Below are 12,463 nucleotides of genomic sequence, written 5' to 3'. Positions count from 1 at the left end.
TTCTTCATTCAGATTCCAATTTCTAAGGTCACTGATCTAGTCTAGTGTCAGATGAGATCCAGATCCTATGTGACCTATATTAACAGAAAAATCTTCTTAAAACTTATTGCACTTGTTTCCCTTTCTTCATCTTTTGCAAAATCTTCCATCATTTTCTGATGTTCTGGTTTTGGCTGGGATAGAGTTACATCTCTTCCTAGAACTTTCTAACCTCCCTAAACTTTCTAAACTTCACTGCTCTGTAGAAATCTGCTGAATTTCTCCTGTTACCTTTTCACAGATGTCCGTTGAACTCAATTATTCTTTTAAAGTCATCACTCTAAAGCATGTTTCTCTTTTGGTATATTTCCCCTATATCTTTCCCTCTGGTGTAATTTCAGTTATTGTTTTGCAGTGGTTTTAACTTTTAACTTTGTGTGGCAGTATTCAATAGGATTTTTGCTTCTGTCACCAAATAAATGTAGAGCCTGAAGCAACAACCTCGTGTCAGTAGAGCTTAAGAACTAAGAGAGAATTTGTTTATGCCTAAGTCAAATGAGTAAAAATGGTCCTCTTCTTGGGTGATAAGGTCCTGATTCTGCCTGTGATTAAGGCAAACTTTAGAATTACTTTACACAGCCTAAGCTATGTAGTAGAGAAAGTGTTTTCAGGTGCTCACTGAAAGACCTTTGCCTGTCAGTTGTATTGAATGTTTGATAAATGTTTAAGCAAACTGGTCTTTGATAAGGGAGCTGTCAAGTGGACATCAAGATGTAATTCTTGTGAACAAATAAATTTTTATTGCACAGGAGATTTTGTTAACCATCTAGAAATATTTCTTAATTTGTGATATTAGTTCTGAACCATTGTATACCTTGTCTTTAAGCCCTACGGAGGTCACTGATTTCTCAAAATAACAACATCACAGTTTCCATAATAAAACAAGCAGAAAGTTTCAATGTAAGCAAATTGCAAAAAAAAAAAAAAAAGTGCAAAACACTTACAAATTCTCAACTGAAGTGAAGAAAACTGAGATGATCTAGAATGAATGCTGCTTTATTTATATTGTCATTTGCTAAAGTTAGGTGAGAGCAACAGAACTCTCCCATGTGTCCGCTTCTCAAAATGGGCTCAACTAACCTCTGCACTTCTGTATTCTGGCTTTTTTTTAGTATGCCACCATATTTTGAATATTCAACTTGTGTAACTGGTCTCTGGAGTTCAAAATTCTTTACAAAGGAGTCATCTATATGACCTACATCTGAATTCTTGCTCAAAGTCTATTCTGAATGAAGACAATAAAACCTCCACATAATTGCCAATCCTTTCTCAGAAAAGCAGAATCATGTATGTCTGTAGTGTCTTTTGAGTCAAATGACATCATACCTTCCATCAGAACACTAACAGCCTTCTATGATGACTGAATTTCACTAGTGAGTACCTTCATAAAAAAAATCTGGGTCCTGCAAGATTTCACCAGGAATCACAGGTAAAGCAAGTAGTGGTATTTGAGATTCACTAGGCTGAAGTCTCTGTGGTTTTGTCCTGGAAAAAAAAATAATTTAGCTTCAGGATTTTGGTCTGCTGGCTTTACTTCTTACAGTTGAAAACATCATGGTAAGATATTATAAGAAAAAAAAAAGAAAAAGAAAGACACAAAAAAGAGAGGAAAAAAAGAAAAGCTTGCTTGAGCCTGCTTGTATTTCTGCTTTTAATGAAATGCAGCACATGTAAGATCAACTGTATCTTTAAGTTCAGTCTTTCTGTTTTTCTCATGTTACAACAGTAAAACGTAGCATTCAGATATGTCTCTTGCTCATTAATTTCTTCTATGCATTTGTCAAAGTTTTTGAAATATGTTTATGGTCATAGAATCATAGAATAGTTAGGGTTGGAAAGGACCTTAAGATCATCTAGTTCCAACCCCACTGCCATGGACAGGGACACCTCACACTAGACCATGCCACCCAAGGACACCCAAACAGGACACTTCTTTCCTATCTGCATCCTAAATAAGCCCTCAAAAGTGCTGTCTAATTTGTTTTCTAGCTCCAGGCTGCTTTCAAGTCTAATATTAAAATTTATATGTTTTTCAGATCTCATCTCCAAAATTATCATCCTCTTTATAACAGAAATTCATTTTCCCTGGCTATGACTTCCAATTGATTTCACATCATCATTAACTGCTATTTTTAGTTTGTGTGCATATAAAACTGTGTTTGAGCTAAGTTGTTTCTGTGTGTTGTGGTTTAACCTATCAGGCAGCCAAACAGCATGCAGCCATTCACTCATTCCACCCCAGTGGGATGGGGGGAGAGAATCACAAAAATAATAAAATTCCTTTTAAAAATTGAGATAAAGAACTCATCACTATGCCAGCTGCTAGGAAGTAAATTAATTCTGTCCCAGCTGAAACCAGGACGCTATTTCATAAAAACATAAGACCACCTGTAGTGAAATAGTAACACCCAGGTTGGTGGAGACATGACAAAGGATATACATCCATGAAAACAGTTTATGAGGCCCCACTTTGCTTTATGATGTGTTGTCAAGACTAGTCAGTCATATGTTTGCATTTTAGACACAGCAAACAGGAAAATTTTCAAGTATTGAGGCTAAGGTGATTCTGGCTAAGTAGATTTTCATTCAGTCTACTTCTGGTATCTGGTCTTTTCCATTTTTAACTAAGGGTAATGAGATGGAGGCTGTGTTGTTCTTAGAGAACTCCATGTGTATGTCCTAATTGAATTAAAGAAATTGGCAATCATAATAAAAAATATTTTATCTGTATTATATTGGCTCAGCTAAATCCTCTGTAATTGTGGTGAGTTTTTGCTGTAATATTTATGTAATTCTATTAAGATATAATACTTTTTTATATAAGAACTTTAAAAAATGGGTCAAGAAAAAGGGGTTCTAACAGATAATTATTTATCTAATTAGCAGCATATAGAAAGCTGGCTTCAATAGCAGGGGGGATATATATTTTGCTTATCATTGTGAAATACTACTCAGAGTTTAGTCTTATAATAAAGTACCATTGAGTCATGTGTAATTAAGAACAGGAAATATGAAAAGGCAATATTTGCTGAAGTACTTAAAATTCAGCTGTTAAAACAGAAATTTTAACTTATAATTTCTTAATAATATTTTAGCGTTAAGTAGCGTTTTGGACTTACAGGTGTTTAAATTTCCTAAGTGTGGTTAATTTATAATGATAGGTCTGGTTAAGAAGTGAATTCCACTATGCTTAGACAATCTTTTAAAGCCTTTAAGCTATAATGGAATTTTTCACACAAAACATGCAACACTGAAAACATCTGTCTGCGTGCAAGTGTTGTTCTTTGGTAAAATTATAACTTGATGTATGTCTGATGCTTAAGTCATCCTACAGACAAATGCCCCATCACCTGAACAGTACATGACTAAGCTTTGTACCAGATGGTAAAGAGAATGAGATATGACATATTCAACACACCCGAGTCATTATTTTGCTCATTATTGTCACACAGCTAAATGCAGAATCTTCTCTAGAGCCCTTTGTTCAAATCATACTAAATACCACATGGCACACACAACTACAGTATGTTTATGCAACATTCAATTACACTGAATAATTATTCTAATTTATTGAAGCTCTTGGGTTAGTTGAAGGATCTAAGTTTTCTTCCTGGGGCTAGCCACTACTTATTTTAGTCTTTGAGTCTTCCAAGCATTTGCTGGAAATGAAGCTGATTTATAAAAGACGGACTTTGATAGATGATTTGATAGATACTTTCTTATGGCCTAAACAACAAAATGTGCTTGGTCAGTTCTGCAGAAGGGCAGATTGAAAAGCAGGTGGGATTACCTACAGATGTACTCTTTCCCACCTCATTATTTTAGGAGGAAGAAAAAGAAGGATTTGTTTATTTTTCCAATAATTGCATGTCTCTGTCTTACAGCATGGTTCAACAAATAGAAAGAAGCAGACTGTTGGATGTAGTCAAGGTCTTAAGGAATGGATGATCTGAGTGTGCAGACTTGCTGGTGATGTACTATGCATCTACCATCTTGGGGTGCATTGGATTACAAGTAATGCACACCTATCTTTCTACTTTCTTTAGACCTATGACAGAGCATTCCCTCAAAATCCCAGAATCCCAGACACCAGAATGTGATTGGTGATACTCTCCTATGACAACTGAAAACACACTTCAGAACTCTCCATCAGAGCTAGAGGGCAGAGACCATAGGTTTGACATACTGCAGTCCTAGTTTTAATTTGATGTACCTTTCAACAATGCTGTTATTTCACTTTAAAAGACGTAGCTGGAGTTAAATGGATTTGCTTGATTCCAGTGATACAGTCCCAATATGGCTTAAACCTATTTGAACAAAGACTTACTGACTGAAATCCAACATGGCTGCTACAATTGACTGACATATGTGAGCGTGACCTACAATTTTGATCTGGATTTCTGTACAATCACAAGTCCACTTTTCCTCATTTCTCTCTTCCCCACTTACTTGTCTCGACTATTCTCTTAGCAGAGCTGTTTCTGTGTGTTCAGGTTAATTTCCCTAGTGAAACAATCTGTATTCCTCACCAATGTGATGTTGCCATCTACCACATTCATGATTCATCCTGCTCAGCCGCACCTTCTTCTAGGAATAAGTATACACTCTCAGATGGACACTCAGGCACACAAATAATATTAGCTGTCTGATCTAATTTCCTGACCTCCTGCTTTACCTCCTCATAACATGCTCACTTTAAGAGTGAAAATGGAAATGTTCTGAGACTCAGAGCTTACTCCTTCAAAGATGGGCTGTGTGAGGTCTCATCAGTTGTGTGATAATACTTGAAGAAGTATATGTGGGCCCTAACAGTTATCTGTTTCTTGCAGTTATACTGACTGCTCTAAAGGAACCTCCTCTGACTCCTCTCACCCCCTTCATGTTCTCAGAATATCAGGACAACAACAGTAGTACTATTCTAAGCCCCACCTGATATTTTCATATGATGCCCAGCATCATGGCACCTCCAGTCTAGATCTGCCACTTTAGGATGTGATCATAGCTAAGTTGTCTCTCCTGGAACTGGTTTTCTAAATGATTGCACATAGTGACTTCCCATCTGCAGACCTGGTCAGCTAGGTATCCCAGGGCAGACTTGAAAACTCATTCATAGATCCATTGCTTATGTGTGCATGGCTGTGCAGATGTAGAAATTGTAAAGCCCTACAACACCGAAGTATTTAATAGTGTAAATTGAGTGTGTGTTGAAGGAGGGTTGTTTTCCTCTAATTTAAACGTAATGAGAAAAATGGGAAAGAGACTGATGAGTCAATCTCAGTCTTTGATGTTCTGCAATGTCTGAGACTGAAAATACTGAGTGTGATGCTTCATACTTAAATTGCTAGAGAATGCACAGTGTTGGCAAAACAAAACATCTGTGCATCATGTTCATTGGTCTTGGCTGTGATTCTTCTTTTTTCCCATGAAAGGTATTCTGTTATTTGAAATCTGTAGTAGATGAGAATAGACCAAATACAGTTAGAAGGAGAAAAGTATCTATCAGAATCTTAGTCATGGTAGAATGAAGAGTGAGATAAAAATGCCACATCTGCCAAATCAGTGCAGTTAATAGCTGAAATGCTCCTTTGCAAAATCCTTATGTGCAACGATAACAAAATGGTATCAATGTTACTACAAGTAGAAGAGAAACAATTCAGCATGTTTTACCAACTGCTTTATGTGTATGAACTAGTAGAGCCTGTTTGTTATTCTGCTAATGCTGTGTTGTGTTATTACAGCAATGTTCTCACGCACATTGCAAGTTAATGATATCCTTGCCTGCTAATATCTGAGAACTACTTTTAAAATAGATATACATTTAGATAATATAGTGATGGACTTACAAAATGGAGATTAAAAAGACATGGCTATAGACAGACTGGAGAGATTAAGAGATTTTGCAAGTTAAAAGAATTGTTTAAAACCTCAAGTTAACCTACTTCATAATTAAGGCATATCATAACCGTGGACTATCTTCCTAATTGTAAATAATTGTGTGCATGTTCACATCTGTCAGAGAGGGAAAGAGTGAATATCCAACCAGTCCTTCCAAGGGTCCAAGGATCTCTAACTTCTGTGAGTCATGTTGCGCTCAGTTTAAAAAGGTTTCTTCTGACATAACGGGAAAGATTTGGAAATCCCCTTGCATGTAAGAGAAGTGCTTGTGCGACACAAGCATGAACAGCAGCTGTTTAAGAATTTACTTTGTGAAGCAGCTTTGACAGGTCCAGGACAGGAGGTAAAAAAACCTCTGTGTGCCCGGTGCTCGTTTTGTTTGCTTTTCTGCAGCCCACAGTGAGCAAGGCTTGGGAAATTCAAGCCATTGTCATGCCCATTCTTGACCCTGCTGCCAGATCGGAATATGCTCATCTGAAACTGCTTCTGTTCTGTGGGAACCATCGTTGATATACTGTTGTGGCTCATTTTTAATCAGAATAGGTTTATACTGGGAACTGGAATCAGTTCCTAAAACTGACATTCCTGAAGGTAATAGATAAATAGAGAGGTATTAGATAAGAGGGGTCCAAGATGCTTTCACCACATAAAATCTCTAAGAGAAGCTTTGAAAATGTACTCTTAAACACGTAATCTTGTGCAGACTGAATTTTATTTGCATAGCTAAATATTCAAGGTGGAAGTGGTAAACCATCAAGCCCCAAATCAAATTAAAATACCAAGCAACAAAATCCATCTTACAACGTGACAACTACTCTGAGTGCCAGAGGTAGAAGTTACATACTGCTGTGCAGAAAACAGGGCTGTTACTGTGTCATGACTCTGTGGGGATTCTGACTCCCAGTTTTATATTTATGCTCCTTTATGTGAATTTCTGGTTGAGGTGATAGTGGTAATAGATGATTACACACACAGTTTCATTGGCAAACCACAGTGAACCTGGCTTCTCTTGCCCTTTGGATTCTTGTCATTGCTTAAATATTATCTTCAGCAGGAGGAAATGCTAGTTCTAGCCACTAAAAATAGGGAAATTACATTAACAAATCCCATACACTAAATTCTGTGGTCTCCACATACAGAGATGTTTTATTTCTCAGGGGAGTCTACAGAATGAGTAGGGGCAAGCCCCAGTCTGACTTGTTAATTCACTTGCAGGTTCAGAGCTGCCCAGTGAAAACTGCTATACTTGAAGTACTTCTGTCTTTTTGACAGCACTTCTAACTCCCTTAAGGCCACAATGCTTCCTGTTGGTCACGTCATACACGCCAGGACTCTGTTCAAGTCTTCCACTGAAAGAACCCTCTTTTTCTGCCCCCCCCTGAAATTGCAGAAAGGCCATCTCTACAAAAAGTCAACAGCTCTGTGTATGTGTGTGTGTGTATGTGTTACTTTGGTGTAAATTCTGGTGAATCACGTTTATGGAAGACATTTTAATGAAGACATGCTGTGTAGTAACAAACCACATAAAAAAATGGACGAAAGAAAGCAGGAAGCTGCAAGCAACCACAGATGTCTCTGTACTAGCAGCTGAAATAAATTTAAGCAATAGAAATGATCAAGTATGAAAAATGCAGGGCTGTGCAGCTATAGTAATCTATAATCTGTACTTTTCATCTTTGAAATATAACTTTTTGTTAATCAGACCACACAGTTTTTGCTAAAGGGGAACTTTAATATTGAGATGTCATGGCTGAAGAGCTGGCAGCTGACAGTGATATTTCTAGAACCTTATGAGAAGGGTTTAAAAGACCTTCAGATTATCTATATTCTTTTCTTAGCTTTTGGGTTTTGGAGTGTATAACTTCTAAGTCCTCTCCTTTTCCATCCAAAGATTCTCTTTATAGGTGACTCAACTAACAGAGGGATGATGTACTATCTAATAGAAAGAGTGAATAAGACTCTTCAGGAATGGCAAAAGACTCATGATGTTAAATGTTATCATAATATCAACGAGGGGAAAACATTCATCAGTTACTCCTACTACCCCCAGTTTTGGATGAGCTCAAACCAGAGACCGACTTTTGAAAAAGCCCTAGAACAACTGCTGCAGAGGTACCGTACAAACTCTATTGCCAGCTTGTTTGTATTCTCATTCTAGTCACAAACGGGTTTAACAGACTTTACAAGTAAAGTCAGTAAACAAACATAACGTGTGCAGACTGTATTGTGTAGTTGAAAAATAGTAGAAAATGACATCAGGCCTCTGATCAGCACACCAGATACAGTTCATTGAAATGCAATGCAAAGCAGTTAAAATGTTTGCCATCTGTTTTAAGGCAACATGTGTTGTTTTTCCTTTCTGGGTTTCAGATCACGTCCCCTGGAGAACACAGACCAGACTGTATTAGTTGTAGGTGGTGTTCAGTGGCTTAATTCCAATCATCTGCAAATTATCCAAAAGGTGTTGAGCAGGTAATGCTATGTACTTGGTATTATTCCAAGTCTTGATATAATAAATTACAAAAACCAACTTAACAAATCATTTGTTTTCTCATGTGTGTGCACTTAAATGACTTTGAAAAACTCAGTGAAAAAGACACTAAAATGCAATGTCTTTTGATGCATCTGTTAAGTAAAATCTATGACCTTTTTTTTTTAATTTGCAAACAGGGAAAATCTGTCAAATATCCTGGTAATTATCAAATCCATAGGGATGGGCTTTCACCTGCCAGTGGATGGAATACATTCTCTGTCACAGGTAAGCTACAGTACCTTTAGAGTGCATTTTCGTGGAAGACTTGCCATTTCAGCAATAATTCTACTGTCCGGTCAAAATATGTTACAACCTCTGCTGAGCAAGCTTTAAATGGATCAAAGAAATATTAATGTTTGTATTTGCTCATACTGCTTGCTAATGTGGATTCAAACCAATTTGCTGTATTTCACTGATTCCACCACTGTTCAAACAGCCATGCTCAGTCAGCCATCCCAAGAACCAGAAGAAGCTCCAATATTAAGCCTGACACTGAAGACGAGAAATTGAGCCGGGGATAGGCAGATTTGTCCTCATACCACATTGAGAATGGGCCCTTCTCAGGCTTCCTTTGTTGTTACTGCTGGATCAGATTCACTGGGCTGCCTGCATTGCACAGCTAGCCATAAATCCATTTTAACCAGCCAATGAAACCAGAACATTACAGAGCAGTTGGAATGTAGTGGTGAATCTAGTCTGTTATTTGTATGTCAATGGGGTGTTACAGTCAGTTTAAATCATATCCAGGACTGTCAGAGTAACAGATGAGCCCATTTCAATGCACTGTGTAACACATTCAATTCAATATTTTTATTTACAATTTGAAGAGTGGTTCTCCATTGAACCATCCATAGAAAGTATGTGGAAGACACAGGGATGGGAAGAGCTGGAGGGCAGAAAGGAGTAAATGGTGCCTACTAGAGTTGTGTGTAATGTTCCAGCTATTCACAGGTGTTGAAAAGAGAAAATTATTTGCTTTGATAGTTTAAGTACAGCACTCCTATCACACTGGGGACTGGTGCCTACATTGTTTTGCAACCATAACACACTGTTATAGGACCTACTGCTACTCTCACCCTTCTTTTTGCCCTGTCATATTTTCCCCATTCTTTCTGTCTAAGTTAGTATTATCTGCCTTGTCTCTACTGAATGTCTTCTTATTGATTCCAACCATTTCCTTAATTTATCTGGATGACCAAATTAGGATGCAGTAGGGAAATTGTTGGCATCAACATGAAGAAATGTCATGGCTTCTCCCATGGCTTTCAGCAGAGTTCACTCCTAGGAAGAAGAAGCAGAACTTTGATCAAAGGAAGGTGAGGCAAGGATAGAAGGAGTATTATGGTTTCCCAGGTTTACCTTTTTCTGTTCCTTATCCAGTAAATTTATGAAACTCCAGAAGTCAACTACATTGACCAGCGTAACTTACATTCTCTTCCCTTTCAATACTGGAATCACATGCTAATTTATCCATGTGGTTTGGGTGCTCTGGACTTCTGGATTACGCCAGCTACTCTCAAAGCCCTTCTGTCTGCATTGTCAAATCCACCACTTTGCCAAATTTATGGCTAACATTTTTCTGTTCCTGGCCTTCCTGCATCGTCCTTAGAAATAAGAATCAGTTCTTCAGTGTAATAATTTCTAAGATGCCCATGGCCCTATACTCATTTTTAAGCAACAATCTCAATGAGTTTGATTTGAAGATGAATTTTAATTTACAGGAACAATTTCACCATTCACTACAGACAACTTTATAATAGGATTATTTTTATTTTTTTTACACTTCACACTAGCTAAGTATGTATTAAAAACAGTTATGCAATAATTATGAACAGCATTGAAATCTTCATATGAAAGAAGTTTCACAACTGCTGAAAAGTAATTATAATTCCTGCAAAAATCTACAACAGCCTTGAAGTAATAGCTGTTTTCAAGAGTGAATATATAGTAATTCATGTCTGGAGTATAACATAAAAAGGACATGGAGCTGTTGGAGCAAGTCTAGAGGAGGCCATGAGGATGATCAGGGGACTGGAGCACCTCCCATATGAAGACAGGTTTTGTAAATTGAGGCTGTTCAGCCTGGAGAAGAGAAGGCTGCATGGAGACCTCATAGCAGCCTTCCACTATCTGAAGGGGGCCTACAAGGATGCTGGAGAAGGAATCTTCATCACTGTAGTGACAAGACAAGGGGTAATTGGTCTAAACTTGTACAGGGGAGATTTTGATTAGATATAAGGAAGAAGTTCTTTACTGAGAGAGTAGTGAGGCATTGGAACAGGCTGCCCAAGGACATTGTGAGCACTCCATCCCTGCCAATGTTTAAGGCCAGGTTAGACAGAGCCTTGAGTGACCTGGTCTAATGTGAGGTATCCCTGCCCATGGCAGGGGGGTTGGAACTTGATGATCTTAAGGTCCTTTCCAACCCTAACTATTCTATGATCCTATGATTCTATACTTGCTTTACTCAAAATGCAATCTTGCTATTCACTTCCATGGCAGAATACAGAAACTTTTAAACAGTCCTTCTGACAAGACACTGCAATATTTTGTCTGGAATGCAGGCAGAAATACAAAACCTGTGGAATGAAAACTTGGTTATTCTGGATACAGCAAAAAATTTTGGCTATGAAGTTGTTGACACCTTCGTCATCACCATGGGACGTTACAAAGAATTCCTGCAAGGGAAGTGCGGCTGCCATTTCCATGAGGTAATAGTTTACACCTGTATCATTCCCAGATATTTAAGAGAGATTTTAACTGCCAGGTGCTTAGAAACAAAACTGTACACAATGAGGTTTGCATCCGTGACTCAAAGTTAGGCCCGAATTTAAACCTCAGGGATAGCAGTTTGTATGGCAGCACTTGTCCCTTGCTGCTCAGGGTGCAACGACACCCAAGGACAGGCTGAACTGCTGTAGTGGTGATTCCTTGAAATAAAATCAGGTGTGCTCTTCTGCAAAGGATGTTGCATGGTTTCCAGGTTGTTGTATTATTTGCTGTGTGTTTATATTGATACTACTTGTGTATGGACTCAGTTTATCTTTTTGCCACACCTCTGTCACACAGGTTTTGTCTAAAGGCTTCCTAACTGAGCAGCTCAGCAGACTCCCATCAAACCATGGGTACATCTAAAATGGAGCTTAAAATTGAAAGACCAGTCTTACTGCTGTAGATCTGTTTTCATATGTCTGAGAAAGATTTATCTGGGATAGTTATAGTGGTTGAGTATACAAATAGAAGTGTAAAAGTCACTTGTTGTCACTCGGGCCCATAGTTCTCCTTTCTTCTTTGTCTGAAATCTACAGAAATTCTGTCTTCTGTTTTATAATTACTCACCTGGTGAAACAAAGACATTGAAAATATATGAGTAGGGCAATTGAGAATATATTATTTTGTTCATTTGAAACTCTGGCAATGAATATTCACAATATATTACAAATGACAGGAGTCCATGGATTAAATAAAAAATGAATAAGCAAACACATTATTATATCTAGGCACAAAATCAGCCAAGAGACTACCAAACCAGTGAAAGTAAAGAGTTTGAAAAATAAGATATTTAAAGTTTTACTGGTTTCCTTTAAGATGTATTTTAAGTATTTGGTATGTCTTTTTCTAGTGAATGCTCTTCCCCATCAGCAAAAGAAGGATCTGTTTCAATTTGGAATTTCTTGTACCTTATGTATATATAGCAAATGAAGAAGCGCACCCCTGGTTTAGTGTAGGTGACTCTGAATTAAAAGAGGCTATAATTGTTGAGTAGCAAGTGAGCATCTACCATTAGGCTGATGACAGTCATTTTGCATATGATAGTTAAAAGAACTGCCACCGACACCACCAGATTTCCCTACAGCTTCCAACCAAGCTGTTCCTCATATCCATGACACCAGTTTGTTGGTATAAATGGCCAGTTCCCAGGTTCCTGTTATGAGCGGTCAGTCTGCTGAGAATCCAAACACATCATTCATTCCCCAGAAAAGATCCATGAATCTT

General features: G+C 37.8%; 1 protein-coding gene across 4 annotated transcripts in view; it reads left to right on the top strand.

Annotated features, from left to right (window-relative positions):
* Window positions 1-12,463, top strand: part of CPED1 (cadherin like and PC-esterase domain containing 1) — a 154,519-nt gene that overhangs the window by 134,762 nt on the left and 7,294 nt on the right. For 3 of the 4 annotated variants that reach the window (XM_061373017.1, XM_061373014.1, XM_061373016.1), the window contains 4 exons: window positions 7,826-8,046; window positions 8,305-8,406; window positions 8,605-8,692; window positions 11,032-11,178. In XM_061373017.1, coding sequence (XP_061229001.1) covers window positions 7,826-8,046; window positions 8,305-8,406; window positions 8,605-8,692; window positions 11,032-11,178 — 558 coding nt within the window. Of the gene's footprint in view, window positions 1-7,825; window positions 8,047-8,304; window positions 8,407-8,604; window positions 8,693-11,031; window positions 11,179-12,463 lie in introns of those variants that run through there. The other variant, XR_009728396.1, reaches the window with a different exon arrangement.

The sequence above is a fragment of the Neopsephotus bourkii genome, unplaced genomic scaffold, assembly GCF_033783945.1.
Source record: "Neopsephotus bourkii isolate Nb327-2 ecotype Australia unplaced genomic scaffold, CSIRO-AGI_Nbou_v1 NB_1624, whole genome shotgun sequence".
NCBI classification, from domain to species: Eukaryota; Metazoa; Chordata; class Aves; order Psittaciformes; family Psittacidae; genus Neopsephotus; species Neopsephotus bourkii.
Note: the sequence above shows the minus strand (reverse complement) of the source record. Positions and strands in the feature narration are given on the sequence as shown.